General features: G+C 43.4%; 1 protein-coding gene across 1 annotated transcript in view; it reads left to right on the plus strand.

The window, feature by feature from the left end:
- LOC144632860 (uncharacterized) overlaps window positions 1-22025 on the plus strand; it is a 109114-nt gene that overhangs the window by 43252 nt on the left and 43837 nt on the right. The window contains 13 exon segments of the mRNA XM_078491608.1: window positions 325-585; window positions 1328-1825; window positions 2815-3345; window positions 3780-4571; window positions 5959-6226; window positions 6890-7728; window positions 7730-7792; window positions 8408-8629; window positions 9206-10716; window positions 11129-17513; window positions 17515-18568; window positions 18943-19908; window positions 20476-21494. Coding sequence (XP_078347734.1) covers window positions 325-585; window positions 1328-1825; window positions 2815-3345; window positions 3780-4571; window positions 5959-6226; window positions 6890-7728; window positions 7730-7792; window positions 8408-8629; window positions 9206-10716; window positions 11129-17513; window positions 17515-18568; window positions 18943-19908; window positions 20476-21494 — 14409 coding nt within the window.

Raw genomic sequence — 22025 nt, forward strand, 5'->3', positions numbered from 1 at the left:
CAGACTTTACCTTATTATAGAATTTATGCAATCGCTAGGTAGGTTTTACTTTTCGTTTTCTCAAGTTTGATGAACAATATGACTTCACCGTGTAATATCGATCCTTTGTTTAGTAGGTAGTTGAGGAGAGTTAAAAAAATAATCGACTAGGGGATATTTTCTAAATATACCATCAAAATCTAAGACCTAACGTTTAAAAATTTTACCGCAATCAGGAGAGTTACACCTTCTTTTAATATAGTAAACGTTTTAGACTTTTTGTTATTTTTCGTTATTTGCAATTCATAACTTTAGACCCTGATGCATTTTTTTGTCATATTACAGGTCGAAGAAGTAAGACTGTCCCCAGGACATATACAATATAGTAACTCGACCGTCTACACCAGCATAAGTGGACTGAGGTTCTCATCCAATGGAGTCACACAATCCTACCGTGACGGCTCGAACACCCGATACTTCTCACTGTCACGCATGTGTGATGGAGACATCAAGAATGCTTACATAGTGACATCATCTTACACCAATGTGGTTATTACTGTCAGTTTACCAAGGAACATGTTCATTCATCACATAAGGCTCTATCCTGTATGTAGCATTTACTGACTCGTTTTCTTAAGCCTTTTTGTAGTGCTATTAAGTTTTTTTATTATACAGTTTATGCAATCGCTAGATAGGTTTTACTCTTTATTTACAAGTTTGACTAATAGTTTGACATTTGTCTTTTCATATCGATAAGTGTTTTAGAAGGCAGTAGAGGAGAACTGATGACAATAACAATAATAACCGAGAAGGGGGTATTTTGTCAATGTACCATGAAATTCTATGTACGTGCGTTTAACAATGAAACATTTATGATAATTAGGAAAACAGCAAACGTTTTTATAGGAACGTTCAGGCTACGAGCCAACGGGCAAAATTTAAAGAAGGTAATGAAAACATACGGCAACGCGTAAATTTGGGCGAGAACTTATTTTTCTAATTTCTTTTGAAAATAGCAGATGCTTGTTTAGATATTTATCCTAATAGGTTATGTTCTTCTGAAAACACTGAACAACAACAACAGAATAGCCAATATGTACTCTGTATTTCAGTTTCTTATTTGACTGATGATACGTGGACAGGTACAAAATCATGTAGAATTTGAAAGCGGTTCAGAGTGATTTACTACAATACCACCTTGCTTTCAACATTGTAGTGTCAAAAAAACACACGTTCATGCCTTAATTGCCTCTCACGCTCCACATAAAACAGAGTGTAGAAAGGTAGCTTGGGCTAGCTGTTATGAACTTGCAGAGCCTCTATAACACTTGGTTCTATTCTCTTTCAGTATTGTCATCAAAACTATCGAGTCAGTTTCACACTGACCACAAAACACCCAACTCACGGAACTATAGACAGAACCAAAGGTTCGAGGTCATTTGCAGGCTGCTATGATACTTCAGTTTTCAACGATGTATCTATACAAGACACCATTTCAGAGTTTACTTTGACCTTAACGAGACTAGAATCACACGTTGCTCTAAGCGAGATTAAGGTATTTGTCGGACGTGAAACTTCGTCCTTCCACGCGAGCAATCTTGAACAGGACAGCTCAAGGACATGGTTGGTGTTCGATGATCCCGGGCTAACGACTTTTGAAGTCGACGAGCTTGATATCCGCGGACACGCTCATCTGGGCATTCAGAACAAAGCTGGTAGTGTGGAATTCAAGGTGCTCGAGTACAAAGGGGATTTCACGGCCACGCTTCAAGTTGGTGATGCACAGAGCGTCCATCTGAACGCCAGCAACAATTCGGTGATTCCTTTTTCCCTGCGAACATATCAGGTGAGACTTATGATTTTATATCTGGCCGCTCTTAATTTTTTATTCTATGCCACACAATTTGCATACTATTTATAGCGACTACTAATTTTAGCGATTTTTTTGGAGCAAGATTTAGCGACCATTAATTGAAAAAAACATTTTAATATATAGCTAAGATGGAAATAAATGTTTAGTAATAGAACATAGTCACTTAAAATTGAACGAACATTATTATTGTCAGAAGGAACAAAGTGAATTGCAAATGTTGGAAAGTGGTTTAATACGCGTCAGGAAAGTCAGTCATATTCTCCATGATGCCGGCGATCCCATCTCTCTCCCAACCTTTCTTAATTGTTGCGCTCCCTTCTGACGTTGTCATATAGCTGAACAAGGGCCACTCTATTTAATTTGGTATTTCTCTGGCGGAGAGGGGGGGGGGGGGGGGGATTAATTTAACGCATATTAAATTTGACCGAGACAAATTTTAGCGAGTACTTAATTTAGCGATTTTGGCCCAACTCGCTAAAATTGCTAAAATTAGTAACCGCTAACAATAGTAACCTTAAGATATTCGAAACTTAATTCCTCAAGATCGTCATTCGTATCCCTATTCCCCTGCCCTAACTGGCCATGTCCATTTTTGGTTGATTTTGTTTTAGTTTATGTTTATTTTTGGTTTTCTATCTTAGTGGAACAATTACTTTGAAGTTTTCGTTGATTTCAGTGAGGAAAACAATTGATAACATTGACATTTGGCTGAAGAAAGCATCACCCAGCTTTTGTAAAACAACACCTTTCCAGCCCCTGAGTGGAAGTCTCATTTTCTTTTAGAAAAACTAGCTACTTTCCTACAAATCAAGTAGACATAAAGCGGCAACGACTACTCAAAAGTTATAACCAATATTGTGGATGGAAAAAATCGTGCAAGTATCAGGCATTTCTAAGCTTGGTGTGGCAAGTTTGTTTATGCATGGGGTGAATGCAACCAATCTTTTTGTGTATCGTTGTAGGGTTCGAAAGTGTTCCTTCCACGTGAAGTTTATCTCCAAAAATCCTCTATTTACGCCGAATCTGAGCTGGCTGGACTTGCAAACCTCGTCATTTCACAAGACAGTCGCTTCGATGTCACCCAAGACGCGCATGTCAACTCTCCCTCGAAAGCCACCGTGTTGTTGGATCGAATCACTATCCTAAACGGAGGAATGTTTTACCAGAGGACCGCTGAGCCAGCAAAATTAACCGTAAACCTGACAGGGGAGATGATTATCAATGCAGGAGCTTCAATGGACGTCAGTCAAGTTCATCTGCAGGCCCATAACATCTTCCTTGATATTGGTGGTGTTTTCACGGCACGTGGTCGAGGCTTTCCTTGGATAAAGGACCGGACTGGGGCGGGTGTAAAATCTGGGATTGCTTCCGGAGCAGGTCACGGTGGGGCGGGCGGACGGAGCTCTAGTCAGCCACTCGTGGGCGTTGCTTACGGTTCGTTTGATATGCCGCTCGATTTTGGCAGTGGCGGCGGAGAAGGATATCAAGACTTGGTAGGATATAAATTAGTCTTCATTTTCTTGTGCAGGCAAAAACCGTTACGGCCTTATAGGAATACCCTTTCTCTTTTTTTTTTTGTGCCGAATTACTTATTTTGGAGGAAGGGAATAAGCTAGTTTCCGCTTTTGATATTACCTGATCGTTTTTAAATCAAACGCTGTTTGCTTTATTCTATTATTTGCTGTTTGTCGTGATTGGTCAATTTTTCGTTCTGGTTTCGACAGTCATGAGAATTAACACCGCTTTAGAAAAGCTTGCCGCCGTTGTAGCCCGCAAGAACTAATGATTTGTGTGTTAACATGCTTATTAAACCTCGACGCTTTGGACTATCATTTACTTGTCAAACCCTTAACAACTCTTAACTTTACATAACTTTGTTTAGAAATTCCCCTCTTGATTATTGTTTTTGTTTTTTCTTTGTCGCTAGCCCGGTAGTTCAGGAGGCGGGGCCATCAAACTTAGTGCCTCGCACATTGCTCAAATTGACGGGCTCCTTGACGTGTCAGCTGACACAGCTGTCAATCCAGGCACCGGTGGCGGAAGCGGTGGCAGCATCCTCATCCAATCAACGCTGTTTCTAGGAAAAGGCAAGATAATGGCCGATGGTGGCGAGGTTGCGCGTGCGTCATTTGGAGATGCTGGAGGAGGGGCTGGAGGACGCATTGCTGCGCATTACGATAGCACAAGGTTCGCGGGCTCATTCTCAGCTCACGGTGGAGCGAGCCGAAGCGAAGCTGGGGGGCCTGGAACGGTGTTTCTCTCTAAGAACTCAACACACAAGACCATGATAATCGACAACAACGGCTACCGTGCAACCAAGCTGTATATATCGAATTACAGAGATTTATCTAACGACGGTGGACGGGCCTGGCTCCTTGCGGGCTTCATGGACGAATTTACCATCAATCTGTTACAATTGCGTGGCGGAAGTCACTTCGCTGTCTACCATCTCAAACCTTCTTTCACACTTCGTATAGAGCGACTTGAAGGTGACCTAGGCGGTTTAATTCACATATCCAAGAAAAACAGGGTTTACATCAATTACGCACCCAGGCTGTTCCCGTCAAGTTTCCACGTGTACAATGAAGGTTTTATTCATCTGCCTCGTGACGTTTTACTCAAAGACTTGTTTTATCCCAGGATTTCACTGGAAGGGATGATCAGCGGAATGGACAACTTGACGATCGGTGGCGGCGCAGAATTCGTCGTGACTGCAGAGGTAATTTTATCAAGAATTTTATGACTAAAGGATGAAATGTTTGCGATTCAAATCTTGAATATGCAGCCTGATCTTGTTTTTAAGTTTGTGTTGTTTTTTAAAGTTTTTTTATTTTCACTTGCCGTCACGTCCATAATGCCTAGGCCTGCCAAATGTTCAGTTGAGGGAAAAAGAGAGTGACAGCAATATTGTGAATGCTTGTACGTTTCATGACATTTGCGCCTTTTGTACTGGGCTTAATATTTCCGAGTATCGTTCGTGTCAAGTTACTGGGCTTGTTAAAACAATGAAGTCAGGAGTAAACCAAATTTAAGTAATAAATCACTTAGTGAAACACTTCATCTACCAGCTAACAAGACTACGATTTTTTTTTTCACGTTTCGTGTTTAACGTTAGTTGTCTCATAAAATAACATACAGTCGTAATTTATTACCGATTGGTAACCCAAAAACATGTCGATAGCTAATTGAAAAATCTCGATGATTTGGTAAGTGCAGAATGCAATATGGAACAATTGAAAGTATGATGTTTTATATATGATCGTGTTTATTTGGTTTATTTTACTTTCGGAAAAACTGTTCACAGGCTACTTGTATTCTTTCCCAGGTGTTCCTTACGCTAATCTTTGCAAACATAACACGACACTTTTGTTCGTTTGTAACAAAATACTTTTGTCTTCCTTGAAAATGCGATAACATGAAACTTTTGTTTTTTGCTTGTTTTACGGCGGCATCGATGACATTTGTTTAATTTAATTAAGTTACGGTTTAGACTGCACGAAAGACGATTCTCAAAAACTAAAGAAACAAATCTAATCAAAAAACATATTTTTCGACAGGTTTGTTAAAACGCAGTACAGCTAGGATATTTGTTTCCTGGTTATCAGGTGTTCACGCCGAAAACCCCGGTGCAAGTTTTTGCATACCTAATAACGAAAGCGCTTTGAAAGTCTCAAAATCTAATTTAATTAATTTGCGGTTTTTACTTGGCGCCAAGAAGTCTGCAGGAAGCCTACCGCAAACATGCAATACAAGCGATGTTCATAATAGTTCCAGAAAACAACGTAGACTAATCTGCGCATGCGTTTGGTGTAAATTACGTTGAGTAGTACCACAAGGAGAGCAAAGGTTTTACTGAAACAAATATATATCTTTGAGATCCTCATATAAAAGTAACGTAGATGTGCTCCTCGTTTTACTTGGGGGGTATGGTCAGGTGCTCCCACCCCAACCCCCTCCACAGGAATAATTAATTAATTGATATTAATTAATTAATTGACTATTAAAGTTTACACGTTAGCGCACTAGCGGGTTAGCGGACGACAGCCCCAACAAACCATCACAATAGTGCATTCTGCACTAATAAACTACTACATCAATTTTTTAAGGGTCATACAGAGGGCTTCAGCAAGAAGACTATCCACCTAAACTCACTGACAGTCATGAATGGCGCCAAATTCACAGCCGCTGATACGGTTATAGACTCACCTACAGTTAACCTGCTACTGAATGAGAGCTTGAGAGTGATGGCAGGGGGCCTGGTACAAGGCAAATGGATCAACATCAGCGCCGGTGATATTGAGGTAGAGGCCTCTGGGATCATCAATGCCGAGAAACGAGGCTATGCGGCGAAAAGTGGGCCTGGCATATCATCAGGTAAATCAGTTACCATTGTTTATATTTTTGAATATTCCTCAACTCGTCTGAAGCCAGTGAACACAGCCGCCTCTTATTACTCTCGACTGACTATATGCGAGGCTAATTCGTCTAACTTTTTCCCGCATTAATTTCTTTCTTATTTTGCATCAGAATTTATCTCCGTCAAACGTTGTTTGTTCGTTATATTTCATTAAGCACTTGCACTTATTCAATTACTCCTTCACTCGCTCAATTACTGGTTTATCTATTTATTTCATTTCATTCATCCATAAATTCTGTTCGTCCTTCCGTCCAGCCATCTGTCCGTGCATTTATTCGATCTTTCTTTCGTTCGTTTGTTCGTTTGTTTGTTTGTTCGTTCGTTCGTTCGTTCGTTCGTTCGTTCGTTCGTTTGTTCGTTCGTTCGTGCGTGCGTGCGTGCGTGCGTGCGTTCGTTCGTTCGTTCGTTCGTTCGTTTATTTTATTTTTTTGGAGTCCGTTTGAACGATCCTTTGATCGCTCGCTCGTTAGTCTGTTGATTGATTCACTGATAAACAACAACTGAAATGTTCGCTCATTTACTCGTTCTTTCAACTGTAATTCAACTTCACTTGTTCCCTTGTTTATTCCTCGATTTGTTAACTTTGCTCTTCTTACATACATTTTCTTGATGATCGTCAGGTTCTGCCGGCGCTGGTCATGGAGGCCGCGGAGGACTGGGTGACTTAGGTTCATCCCCAGGCCAATCCTATGGCTCTCTATATCAACCTCTCTCCCATGGAAGTGGAAGCACCTTTGCAGCTGGAGGAGGTGTGGTCAGGCTAGCGGCAAGGGGATCAGTCACTATAGATGGCTTAGTTGATGCAAACGGCGAGGATGGACAAAACCACACTACTGGAGGGGCGAGTGGAGGAAGTATTTGGATAATGTCTAAGAGCTTCAAAGGAAATGGAGTTATCAGAGCCTCTGGTGGAAGCGGAGTGTTTTCGAGCAGTGGCGGAGGGGGTGGTGGACGAATTTCCATTGATTTTGATAACCGGACCTTCAGTGGCAAAATAGAGGCTTTTGGTGGAGCAGGAAACAAGGAAGCTGGGGGCGCTGGAACAATTTATCTTTACAACAAGTACCAGAATTTCAAGGAACTTATCGTGGACAACAACAACATAGGTTCCCCTTTAACAGATGACATTGTGGACGTTGATTATGACGGAGGACGTACATGGCTGACTCCAGAACCCAACACAACAGCCATGTCATTTGACGAGGTTGACATTCGTGGCCAATCACAACTTGCCGTTCTTACGACTCCACCCGGCTCGCCTGTTCGGTGGGACATCGGCGGTATTCGTGGCGATCGTTCTGGAATTCTGCACGTCAGGGCGAATCAAGAGTTGCAGATGTCGCTATCTGACAGTCAAGGGCAACAGCCTGAGCTGCTGTGGGGTGTCAATGTATATCCAAGAGGTGATCTCAAATTGCCTCATAAGCTCGTTGTTGATGGAATTAAGATGATCGTTGCAGGGAAGTTTGAGTGGCGCTCAAAGCGTGACAGTGGGAAACAAGGGAAAGCTCATCCTCAGGCGAGTAGTGCAAAATTTACCAACACTAAGCTATTTAAAAAGTGCTAACGTAACCGATTTTCAGTGTACTGAACATAATTCACATTAAATCGTTGGGTATGGTGTTTATCGTTCACAGAGCAGTTATCAATTGAGTGTCGTAAAACCAAAAGCAAAGTAATTACTCTGGCCAATCACAAAGGACACAGGCAATCCGGTAAACCAATCAAACCTCGAAGCAAATGTTTAGCCGGCACGAAGGGGGGGAAAGGGCGCGAGCCTTTTTTTTTTTTTTTTTGGTGAGAAATGACGCGAGATTTTTAAATTTATTTATAAAAACAAAAAAAAACACAATTTTCAAAGAAAACCTTAGGGAGAATGCAATTTGATTTGTACTATACCTCTAAGCCTCAGAGCTAAACGACTGCAACGAGAAAATTTTAAAATCACTTTTTCAACCATCTATTATCCTGCACTTTTCTAAGGCTTGTTGGATAGAGATTGCTAGTGAGGAAATCGCAGCCATATGACCGCTCAAAAACATCCTGTTTACATCTACTTGATCAACTTTGTTTTAGTTTTAAGCTTTGACAAATGTATTAATATTTGACGATTATCGATTAATTTAATTTGTAGGCAGCTCATTGCTCCCAATAACCAAACGTCCAGAGACTTAACATTTGACGTGATCGAGATCCAGGGTGGTGGCAGAATCGAGATACAAAGTGACAAGGAAGGTTTGTCGATAACATGCTCGACCTTGTGGATACGCAGTGGAGGAGTTCTAATCGCTGACCGACTCTCCGTTGTAGCTGACACCGTTACAATTGAACAATCAGGAGTAATTGACCTCAACTATAAGGTAACACTTACACATGGAAGTGGCATGCGTGATACATTTTCGGGAGTTAAATTAAAAGACTCATGGCTACGTGATGTTGTTATTGATGAGATGTAATGCTGGCACAGCTGTTACAATGTACAACGGTGTTAAAATTAAATGTTTTGTTGATTTAGCTTCAGCGTAAGGTAAATAAATTGTGTTTTGAACGAATTCAACTCCGACAGTTTTATATCGGTAAAAGTTTACACGTTCCTGGATATTCGGTTTGGCTTTCTTCGTCAGCTGAAGAAAAAAAAGGTTATTTACCATACTGTTAACTGTCAAAAATGTATAATTCCTCCCATTTCGGTTTCATATGAAACCTATCTTCATTTGTGGTTTTGGCTTACGCCCTTAAAAGAATTAAAAAGATTGTTACAGTCCTACTGGTCGTTGAAACCATGTCGAGACCTCGGCATCACCATTAGGTTTACATCTTCCTCATCCTATTCCCTTGCCTGCTCTCCTCGTAGACAGATTTCTTAGGGAATTATATTTTTTGATTCTGTAATTACAAGTTGTCAATTGTTTTTCACGCATATTTTCACCTTTCAGGCTGTTGTAGCAGGGCCGGGTCCAGGAGCTGGATCTTCGCACTTTGATGGATCATCAGGGGCTGGTCATGGTGGGCGTGGAGGCAGGGGTAAATCTCAAACTCGTACCGGTGCCTTCTATGGAGACTTCACAAGGCCTCAGGCTTTTGGTAGCTCTGGTGGTGGAGGAAGCGGTGATAGCATAGCAACAGGAGGAGGTGTCGTCCATATAACCGCTGGACAAATGGTTCATGATGGACAAATTACAGTTAACGGTAAAGATGCTTTGACGAACTCAGATTACGGCGGAGGAAGTGGAGGGAGCGTTTTTATTGAAGCAGGAAGTTTCGATGGATCAGGTGTAATTCAAGCAGATGGAGGCGCCGGTGGAGGCAGTGCTGGTGGTGGAGGTAGCGGTGGAAGAATTGCCCTTCATTACAACTCAACTTTCTTCTCTGGGACCATCTCCTCATACGGAGGGGCCTCAGCCGTGGAGACTGGAGCAGCTGGAACGATTTACAAGAGAGACGAACAAAAAGGTTATAGTGTCCTTGAGGTTTACAATCAAGGCAGGAAGCCCTCCAAGGAGGAAATTGATGACTATTCCAACCTGGCGAGTGACAGCGCGCGGACCTGGCTGACTTTAAGTCATATTGTTGACTCGTCGGTGCGAGTTGCTGTGCAGGATATAGATCTTGGAACCACGGTATACGAAGGCCTTACAATCGACGAAGTGAAGCTGGGTGGATCAGCACACATTGCTATTGAGCCGGACAATACTAAAACTCGTCTGCACACGTTTAGACGGTTCTATGGTACTTTTGAAGGAGACAGTTTTGGTTTTCTTCACGTTGGACCGCATCAATTTCTAACAATACCCGACACTGACTACTACATTCCAGTTAACTTGAAGATTTATCAATCTGGCTACATTCAACTTCCTGACAGGGTCATGCTTCATAAGAACTCATTGTCTCTTAATGCTGGGTATCTAATCGGCGTTAAGGACTTGACAATTTCACAGTGTCGAGTTACGTTTGGAGCCGGTTCTGGGGCACTAAGCACAGGCTCTCTGCAAGCGATGCACTTCAAGTTCCAAACCGTGACGATCATGAGTCAAGGGTTCTTAGATATGGTCGCAACTAACACGGATTATTCTCTGGAGATGGACTCTCTTGTCGTAAACTCAGGTGGGGTGTTATCCGGACGTAGTGTCACCATCATTGCACAGACTGTGACTGTGGATGAGTCAGGGAAGATCACCTTAGATGCTAAAGGCGACAGCTGCCCACCTACATCCGTCTACTATTCTGGCTCAGGAGGCAGCCATGCCGGTTATGGAGGATTCGGATTTCATGGGGAGCCCCAAGGCCAGCGAGAAAGCCCATTTGATTCAGTGTTTCGCCCTGTTGACTTTGGAAAAGCTGGATATGCTGGGCGCTCTTCTTCAAGTTGCACTAGTGGGTTTGGAGGCGGAGTTTTAAATCTGACGGTTAGTGGGACGCTCCAAATTGACGGGGAAATCTCATCCAGGTAAGAATTTTAATATTACCGTAACGCTGTGGAAACGTGAGGTGGATTTTGTCATTTGATTTAAGCAAGATGTTGATTTTCTTTTGAGCAAAGACATTTGAGAAGAGTGTGAAGTTTGTATATTCACCCTCTACTTGAAAATGTGAATTTGACCAACTGAAAAATAGGTACAAAGGGTACAGTCCAGGCCATAAATATTTGCAAGTGAAAGATAAATTGTCTCGTTGTTCTGTAGAGTATTTCCAGTGGTATTTGTCTACTTAGAAAAAACCCCGATAAATTTGGGGGTCCTTTAATTTGAAACCAAATTAATTCTAAAAGGACTTGAGATATCAATCTTAAGGTTCTAAAAAGTCACAGACTAAAAAACGTTAAGTCCACTATATATTTTGTCATTTATATTTTTTACCAGGGGCGAGAAATCCAAGCACAGTGAAGGTGGTGGTGGAGCAGGTGGCAGCCTGTTTATCAATGCCAGTGCTGTGGAAGGAACTGGCTCCTTTGAAGTTCAAGGCGGTGACGGGGGAGCCACCTCGGGTGGAGGTGGAAGTGGCGGTATAGCTGCTATTTACTACAAGACATCTTTGCTACAGTTTTCATACAAGCTACATGGTGGCGGTGGTAAGAACATCGGTGCTTCTGGCTTCCTGTATTTGAAGAAAACTGAGTCTCATTTGGAACACTCAGAACTGATCTTAGAAGGAAGAGATGTTTTAGCTTTTGACTCGCCGAGCTTACTTATTTGTGATCCAAAGCTTATTGACTTTACTTTTGATGAGATAAGACTCTACAAATCTAGTGTACTTACGATGATTTCGTGCAGTGTTGGAAGTCCAATGACCCTTATTACTAAGAAAATCACTGGCGACAAAACAGCATGGCTTGACATAAAACCAAATCACGATGTGTACATTGGCGTAACAGGTGTAGTTGAACCATCAATGGAACTTGAATTTAATGCGGAAATTCAAGATGGCGGAACGCTTTCAGTCCCTTCAAGTTTCTTTATTACCAGTGATACCCAGATAAACTTAAGCGGCAGCCTCGTTGGAGTGTCAGATTTAACAGTCACCGATAAGGGAAGACTTGTACTGAAATATCCTGGACATACTGGTTTTAGGGTAACGCCTCAACAAGGCGAATCCATTGTACGGTTCACCTCAGTGCGTATCAAAGACGGTGGAAGCATGACAACTTCTTCACCAAACAAAGTAAAGCTGGAAAGTGATCTTTTGCAGCTGGACTACGGTGCAAATTTTGGATCAGGCATTCCTGTAACTACCGATAAACGAGTGGAGCATACCGCCAGACCTCCTCTTAATAGACCAGACTGCCCACATGGATACGAAGTTGTTGAAGTAGCGTCAAAGACCCCATACAACCCTTGTGGTGTTGGCAAGCACATTTTCAACAAAAGGAACGAGTCTTACTTAGTGTTCAAGAACGTCTCCGTGGCTATATCTGTAAATGAAACAATTTATGTGATCATGAACGAGACACGCTACAACGTCACGTACTATATTGCTTGTGATTACGACGATTTCAAGCTTCTCGCAGGCCAATCATGCAGCCTAGCCCCAGGGAACTATAAATACAACACTCTGGAGATTCAAGGGAGCGCCACAATGAACATAGAGCCAGGAACACAAAGAGATACCGCGAGTACAATAACCGTCTCTAAGCTGACCATCCACTCAAGTGGCTCAATTGTCGCCAAAACATCTAATTTTGATAATACCATCCCAGTATCTTCAGACAATGGTGGTAGCTATGGTGGACTTGGTGGGGGTGATACTAACAGAAAATCTCTTTACGGTAATATCTCATTCCCTGCTGATTATGGATCTGTTGGCGGAGGGAGCAGTCAAAATCGTGGCAGTGGAGGAGGTGTTGTAATCCTTAAGACGGAAGAACTTATTAACGATGGGCTTGTTGATGCCAGTGGTGGGGATGGATCTTCAGGAGCTGGTGCTGGAAGCGGAGGAAGCATCCAAATAACAACGGATTCACTCAAAGGATCTGGAACATTCAGGGCCCGCGGTGGAAACGCGAACTTCCCAGCTGGAGGTGGCGGTGGAGGAAGAATCGGAATAACAGTTCTTGGAGGCCAAAGTGAATTTCGTGGAGTTTACGATGCTACTGGTGGTGATGGACACAAAGCGGGATCGTCAGGAACGGTGCTTATTCGTGACCAAAGACATGGAACCTTTTACAAAACACTCATTTTCTGGAACAAAGTTATTGGTTACCCCTCAGCACAATTACCAAGTTCGTCAGCTTCCTACACGTACGATGAAATGCGTTTAGAAAATCATGGCACATTCTTAGCAACAGCGCAGTTATTAGTTCTTAAAAGCTTTGTTACGGATGGAACTGGTAAACTAACGATCTCGAATGGCAGTCGAGTGGATGTTATGAATTTTCCGCAGTCATCCAGAAGATTTTCATGTGACCTTGAAATCCAAGCTGGCGGCTCCTTGTATTTTTACAGCCAGCCAATTTTTGTAGGCCCAAGTTCACCCACTGTAGTGATTGCTGGGACATTAGACGCAGGAGAACCTGTTCTTGGCAAAGACAAAGTTTTAAAAGTGACATCGACTGGTGAAGTTCATTCCAACAACCTTAGGCTTCTCAAGGGTTCTGTAGTTCAGGTGGATCCTTATGGCATAATCAAGAAGAGCTTTTCGCAGCTGCAGTTTCATCTATCTTCGCTGCGACTTGATACAAATGCACAACTTATCTTTGCTCAAGAAAATGTGACTGTTAAGGCTGATTCGTTGCATCTTAGCCAAGGCGTAACTATCACGTCAGGAGCCAGTTTGAAACGCCTCAATATCACAGCTAACAATATGATCGTAGACAACCAGGCTAGAATTACGACTGATAGTGGAGGCTTCCTTGGTGGTCCAGGCGAAGCGAAAAGCTCCGGTAGTGGCTGTGGTCATGGGGGAGAAGGTGGTGGAGTCCAGGGAGGAGCGTCATATGGATCTGTGTTTGAGCCGCAACATTACGGCAGTGGTAACAATGCCCGTGGTGGTGGAGTCGTTTTCTTAAACATCAAAGAAAAATTAACTTTGTATGGAAGTATCAGTGCTAATGGCGCAGACGATTCTACTGGAGGTGCCAGTGGAGGTAGCATATTGATACGGGCAGGAACTTTATCTGGCCATGGAGAAATTGTGTCAAATGGTGGCAAAGGACTTGCTTCGGCTGGAGGCTCTGGTGGCCGCGTTGCTCTTTATATCAATGATAAGTCTCCTTTCACAGGTACAGTTACCTCTTATGGTGGATGCGGGTCTACGTGTGGTGCAGCTGGGACGATATTCATCCGTGAATACGTGGTTGGGCTGCCTCTCAACTCTACAATAGTGGACAACGGAAACAGAAACACAGAAGCCAACACAATCATCATGCATGAACAGAAGATCTCCTACACAATGCGGCTTCTTAAACTCGTGAATGGCGCTCGGCTTGAAGTTGCAACAATACCAAACGTGGAAATGAAAATAGCGATTCAACAACTTGAAGGTGACGGAAGCGGAAGCCTTCATGTACATCGCAATCAATCACTTACCCTGGGAGCTGGCAAAGCTGTGACATTGAGACCGTTCATGTTCCCGTGGGCGATGATCGTTGATGAAGGTGCGACGCTGAATCTTGCACCAGTGCTTTTCATTACGCGAACAGTAGTTTCACCTTCCCTCTACTTAGCAGGAAAATTGAACGGTGGACAGGAGATTAATGTTGGACAAGATGCCTCTGTGGTTATTGCAAAAACTGGAATTATAGGAACCTTTACCACCACGCCTGGAGTGTACTCTTTCCGCTCGCTTAAAGTTTCAAGTGGAGGACGAATAACAATCGAGGGAGATAAAGTTGCAAATGTTCCTGTAGAAGTTAGGTCGATCTCTATCGATGTAGCATTTGGTGGGGTTTTAGAAGGAAGATATCTAAGAGTTATAACACCACTTTTGAACGTCGCTTTTAATGGTATCCTACGCGCTGATGGATTAGGTAATCCTCCAGGAACTGGTTATGGTGCTGGAAGTCCTTCGTTGTTAACAGGAGGTGGATACGGTGGCTGTGGAGGTGGCAATACCAACGAAAGTTGTGTGGTTTATGGATCCCTTTATAAAGCAACGGAGTTTGGAAGTGGAGGTGGGTCATCACAGGCACCAGATGGCAATCATGGTACTGCGGGTGGCATCATAGATGTGATGGCTTCACACTTAGTTGTTGATGGTGTCATATCATCAAATGGTCAAAGCGGAGACAGCACGAAAACAGGTGGAGGCAGTGGTGGCAGTGTAGATATCTATGTTACAGAACAACTAAGCGGCCGTGGACAAATTAAAGCTGAAGGGGGAGATGGTGTTGGGCGGATAACAGGTGCCGGTGGGGGTGGTCGGATCTCTTTGCTTATAACAGGTGACGACAAGTTTAGTGGCACTTTCAGTGCTCGAGGTGGTAGTTCTTCAGCTAAAAGTGGATCACCAGGAACTGTCTACATTGAAGTTGGCAAAACAGTACTTCGAGTGAAAAAGCTCTTTCTAGACAACAGCGGTGTCCACTCAACTTCGCCACTTCCAGTTTTTCTGAAACCTTCATCCGTCGCCTCTTATAGTTTTCAAGAACTCCGCTTAAACGGCAAGGTGATGCTACATGTAGAAAAGAACATGCAAGTTGACAAGCTGGTTACAGACTCAAACAGTGTTATTTATATCAAAGATAATGTCACGTTTACTGCGGAACCAAATTCTCGGTATTTACAACCTTACTGTAGCTTTGTTGTCGAGGCGGATGGAGAAATACGCATCCCAGACGAAGTGATGTTTCTTGGTAATAGCAATGTGTTCAAAGGTACCTTAACTGGAATCCTGGACATGATAATCGGCGAGAATAGAAAAGTATCTTTCTCATCTTCTGCGCGCACAGCTCGTTTCATTGATGGAAAATATACCTTTATTACAAACCGTGGCGAATACCGATTTTCCTCACTGAGAGTAAAGAACGGTGCCTTTTTCTCCTTTGAGGATGCGAGATTGAAGAAAGTTCCACTAACCGTTGGGAGACTTGAAGTAAACTTTGGTGCAGTAATCCAAGGCAGCTGGCTCGATATTAAGGCTTCGGACGTCATTATACACCCAGGTGCTACCCTTGATCTATCTGCACAAGGGCACGAAAGCGAGAAAGGTCCTGGTGCGGGAGGGCGATATCAGTCCGATGGAACTGGTGCTGGCCATGGTGGTTACGGTGGGTTGAGCAGTGGAAACCTAGGGACGTGGTATGGCTCAGCGTTAAATCCAAACGATACTGGTAGTGGTGGTGGCAGCTCTAGTTATGGTGCAGGAGGAATCGGTGGTGGTTATCTCCATTTAACAGTCGTCAGGATCCTAAAGCTCGAGGGAACTATATCAGTAACTGGAACAGGTGGAGATGCGTTGAACAGTGGCGGTGGCAGTGGAGGAAGTGTGTGGATCTCAGCAGTTGACATTCTGGGAAATGGACTTGTCACTGCAAAAGGTGGTGATGGTAAGGGTACAGGAGGCGGAGGAAGTGGTGGACGTGTTGGTATCTACTTACAGAAGCCCATGAGCTTTGAAGGCCTTTTACATGCTCAAGGCGGAAGCGGACAAGAAGCTGGTGCTGCAGGGACACTGTACATTCAGGATAACAACAAATTAATTCATCGAAAACGTCTCTGGATTGATAACCTAGCGATTGCACCCAACAAGGCTCAGACTGTGCTATATGAAGCAGATATTATTAACTACCTTTTCGACGAGCTCCGGCTAACAGGAATGTCTCGATTTGAGATATATAATCTGCAAAGGAAGTTACAGACTATCCAAGTCACGAGCTTTGTCTCTGATGGTGTGGGGGAAATTGCTATTAGGAAAAACCAGACTCTTCTGGCAGAGGTTCTTGAAGCAAAGGAGAGCCACTTGACATTAACAACAAACATCTACGTCGAGGAAGGCGCAAATCTTGTTGTGGCTTCGAACTTGACTGTTGACGGAGCAACCCTAACGTTGGATGGTAAACTGTCAAATGTTAGACACCTCGTCGTTGAGTCAGGAAGCGCTGTAAAGTTTGGCATAACGTCACAGACAACGTTGATGGAAAACAAGAAATTTGTCTTTCAGAGTGACCCTGGCACACAACAGTTTGCAAGCGTTACTCTTAAAAGCGGCTCAGACTTTGGAGCTCCCCTAAATCTTAAAATCAGGGTTGGAACTTTGGATATGAAAAGTGGGGTTACTCTCCGGGGGAAGTTTGTTGACATCAAATCGAAATCGCTGCTTATTGGACGCGGTGCAACGCTAACGACGAACAACAGTATCGAAGAAGAGGGTAGTGTTGGCGGCAGTGGACGACCATCATCTAACGGTGGTTCTGGTGGCGGGCATGGAAGTGCTGGTGGAGTGGGATATAATGGGTTAGCTGGCGGGAGTCCATTTGGTACAATCTATACACCTGACCAGCCAGGACGACCTGGTGGTGATGGTAGCGCAAGTGACACAGCTGGCAAAGGTGGTGGTGTGATCCTTATTGACACCGATATTCTAGAAAATGACGGATTCATTACAGCAAACGGTGGACATGCAGCCCAGGGGAGCCAAGGTGGCGGAGGAAGTGGTGGAAGTGTGAATATAACCATAGGCAGTGTCTTTTCTGGTACAGGGACAGTTTCTGCTAATGGTGGGCACACTGGTGGAGCTGGTGGGTGCGGGGCCGGTGGGCGAGTGGCAGTACATCTTAAATCTCAGTATGCATACCGTGGAACGTTACAAGCACTTGGGTGGAATTTCAAGTAGCAGCGGAGCATCAGGCGGTCCAGGCACAGTGTATATCAGAGATGTCCGATACAAGTTATTTTTCCACCAGCTGCATATTGACAATCGGGATCAAAGTTGGCAAAACTATGTTACACTGAATGAGATTGACACATCTTATCACTTCAATGAACTTCATGTATTTCGTAAGGCATCTTTACGTATGATTCAGGATTCAAATTCGACACTTAGCATCGGAAAACTATATGGTGATCGATCAGGTCTTCTACATCTTTATAATGGCCACAAGGCGATAATAGAAGTGGTCGAGGCACAACTAACCACTACCAAGACTCCTGTGAACTTCAGAATTGATAACGGAGCTGAAGCTGTTATGGCAACAACAGTGTACATTGTTGGCGATGGCGCAGTAGCCTTGCAATGCAACGGAACGTTAAACGGAATTCGTAACCTGTATGTCACGCAAAAGCGGGTCGTTAAACTGCAAAAGGGATCGAGGACTCTTAGAGACAATGAACAACCAGGAACCTTTAAGTTCTCCAATGTTAAACTATTCAGTGGTAGTTCTGTGACGATGGAGGATGAGATCGAGATGAAAATAATAGTTGGATTCTTGAATATTAAGTTCCACGCGTTCCTAGAAGCCCATCATTTAGACATTCTAACTTCTAGCCTGGATGTGGAAACTGGAGGACTCCTCAGTGCTGCTGGTGACAACAAAGCACGTGAAGCGGTGCCGTCTAGTGAAGTATCGTCTTTACAACGGGGAGCTGGTGGAGGACATGCAAGTAATGGTGGAAGAGGTTACGGAGGAGCTTCTGGAGGCTCCTATTATGGCTCTCTTTATCACCCTAAAGAATCAGGCCGCAGAGGTGGAAGCGGTGCAGGAAGCAGTGATATTGGTGGAAGTGGTGGTGGTTATATTAAGATTAAGGCAGGTACGTTGCTGATCAATGATGGAACCATTACAGCCCATGGTGGAAGTGCTGAAGCTAATAGCGGTGCAGGTGGCGGGAGCGGAGGAAGCCTTCTGTTTGAAACAGACAGTTTCATTGGTAAGTTTCGTTCTGGTACTTAAGTTACCTTATATTAGACAGGTCCTATAAGACGGACATAGAGACTTAAAAACATGAAATCAGGCTAGAAGAAAAGAAAATATTTCCGCTTTGAACAGGTCTTTATATATATGCCTTTAACTCAGAACTGGACAAGGAAATATTATGACGCCAAAGGCTCCCTTCAACTTATGTAACATTGTCTTTGCAACGTTTTATTCGAGCAATGGAAAATCATACCTCTCCATCGTTGTGTAGCAAAGAATAAAATAAAAAGAAATCCATGAATGTTTGCTTACGATTGTAGAATAGAACAGAGCAGAGCAGAGCAGAATGTTTTCTTTGTGATGATACTTGTTTGTCTTATTCTTAAGGCTATGGAGAGCTTAACACAAATGGTGGGAATGGGGGAGGAGCCAATGCAGGTGGTGGCTCTGGAGGAAGGATTGCAATCTACGCCATCCAGAACATTTACAGAGGAACCTACTTAGCATTTGGTGGAAGTTCTCTTCCAGGTGCATATGGAGGACCCGGTACAGTGTTCCTACGGGATATTCGTTCAAAAAGGCATTTTACTCAGCTGCGTATCGACAACCTGATGCGTTCCGTTGAAGATCCAGTAACAATTGATGAATTTAATGTCACTCATCACGATTTCTCGCAAGTGCACTTGTTCCGAAGAGCGGCTCTTAACATGGCTGTAAGAAAGGAGAGGACAGTTTTGAAAATGGCGCGGTTATTCGGAGATCGAACAGGACTCCTTCATTCTCGTGCTAACCAAACCGTCTATCTGGAGGCTTCTGACACGGAGCACAGTGTGTCCAAACCAGCGGTCAACTTGAGGATTGACAAGGATGCCGAGATGGTATTTGGTGCGTCGCTGTACGTGATCGGGGACGGCGCAAAGGAAACTGGGCAAATAACTGGCGACTCATCATTCACAATTGATGGCAGAATGATAGATGTTACTCACTTATTTATTACCAAGCGTTTGAAGTCTCGATTCCTGTCTCACGCTCATTCCGCCGATTTACATAACGGCACTCTTGTTGTTAGCGATGTAGGCAGCTTTGTTCTGGCCACGTTTGAGATACAAGATGGCTCGGAAGTATTCTTTCCTGATGTCCATGGAATGCAGTGTACAGTTGGACTGGTTCACATGAAGTACGGCTCCGTCATTGTCGCAGACACTTATCGTATTGGCGTTACGTCACTTCTTCTTGAAACCGGAAGTAGAATCACAGCCTCTGGGAAAGACCGCCCAAGTCCTTATGACGCGGCTGCTCTTCCAAGTGCTTGCAGAGGTTCTGGTGGCAGTTATGGAAGTAAAGGTGGAAAAGGTAAGTTGATGTTTAGGTTCAATGTTTAATGTATAGTAAATTGAAACTTGAAAGAATTTGATAAGTTTTAAAGATTAGAGGACATCGTTATTTAACTTTTCTGTACTGTCATTAAGTACCGTCATTAGTATTGTATATTTCAATGGCTCTTTATTGTCATCCCAGGACATTTATTGGAGTAATTAAGGTAGATTAAGGTTTAGTTATTTTTATATAGTACAGGAATTCATGCTGTCGTATAATTTGGCTGTCCAAAGTTAGGTATTTGAATTCAATTATTGCCACAGTAGACAAACATAAAGTCGCGTTACATGTTAATTATATTGTACGCGAAAGTGTGCAAATTGATTGTTAGTTTGGAGACTTATCCAAGTTTGTTAATTTTGCGAACTCTTAACAACCGTGCGCACGCTTGTGTGGGATTTTGGGCTGGTTACAATAATGATACTAAATGCAGTTTTTCATTCTTTTTTATTTGTACATTTGATATACTGAGCAATTGTGGCTGTTAGGTACAAAACTACTTCCACATCTTATTGTTTGTTTCTTTATTTTCCTTTTTCCCAGGCCACAGTGATATTAACGAACTTGATTCCCACGGCAGTCTCTTTAAACCTGATCACTACGGCACCCCCGGTTGTCTTGGTAACAGTGACGGCGGTAAGGGTGGTGGGCTTGTTATCATGGATATAGGAGATGAACTCTACGTTGATGGCACCATAGCGAACGAAGGCCAAGATGCTAGTGATGGATCAAGTGCCGGGGGAGGAAGCGGTGGCAGCATTTGGATCAAATGCGGAAGATTCAGCGGTCACGGTCTAATTACTTCAAATGGTGGTACAGGGGACGGTTCAAACTCGGGTGGTGGATCCGGTGGTCGAATTGCTATCGACACACCAACGGAAAATAAATATCTTGGTGAATACACTGCTATTGGTGGAGGATCTGGTGACCCATCAAAGGACACGAGTCAGTACGCTGGCGGACCAGGCACGGTGTTTCTAAAAGACGCGCGAAATCAGTACGCGCACACGCAGCTTCGCTTAGACAACAAAGGCCGAACTTGGGATCATTACGTCACGCTTAATGAAAGTTTGAAGTCTTACACCTTTGATGAGCTTCATCTTGTGCGCAAGGCTGCTATTCACCTGGTTCCAGACGGCAAGCGCTTGAACTTGACCGTGCATAAGGTAGAAGGCGATAGAACAGGATTGATCCACGTGCATGCCAATCAAACTCTGAAAGCTGAGTTCTTAGACGCTGTGTACACGATTACCAGAACGGCTGCAAATTTCAAGCTTGACAGAAATTCAAACGCCATTATGGCAACATCAGTACACATTGTTGGACGAGGGGACGTGGCGTTCGACTGGAATGGCCGCTTGATCAACGTGCAGCACTTTTACGTGGCATATGAAAGAAAGATCAAGATTGGATTTTTCGCTCACACTGCTGGAATAGCGGCTGGAAAGTATCGGTTTATTGATGACTTTGGCACTTTCCGTTTCTCCACCCTTGAGTTTGGCAGTGGTACCAGAATACCCTATCCACCACCTATGGGAGTTCATTTCATCGTCAGTCTTTTGGTATGTACACATGCTAGTTATAGGTAAATAAGTACGTAACATAATTTAATTTTTGTTATACTGGATTACATGGCCAGAGTAAATGCGTACTTGGGGGAGGCGGTGTTGAGATGGGGTGCTGAGATGCACTTCTGGGAAAACCATGGAAAAGATGGTGATAGCGTTTATTTATTTTGTGCGCAATCTGTTGTGTTTGTTTGCGTCTAATAGCCGTTGACTTGGTGATTGTGGAAGGTTAAATATTCACCTCAGTGTCGAAGTGTCTAGTGGTGGATATTTACCTAGCCGCGAAGGGGAGGTGATTCCACCCTAGAACGATCTGAGGGAAGTTCTTTTAGTAATTAGTGATTTAGACAGTGAGATAAAATAACCCCAAAAGGATGTTTTTTAACTTATTTATTCCTGTGAACGTTTTCAGTTTTCGCTTACGAGTTGCTCGGAGGTGAATAGCAAAGGATATTCCGAGTTTGAGTAGCCAATCAGAGCGCGCCAACAACGGTATCCACTGTTTTAGTAAATATTTATTTTAAA

Source organism: Oculina patagonica, chromosome 12 (assembly GCF_052425735.1).
Source record: "Oculina patagonica isolate OP01 chromosome 12, crgOcupat, whole genome shotgun sequence".
Classification (NCBI taxonomy): Eukaryota; Metazoa; Cnidaria; class Anthozoa; order Scleractinia; family Oculinidae; genus Oculina; species Oculina patagonica.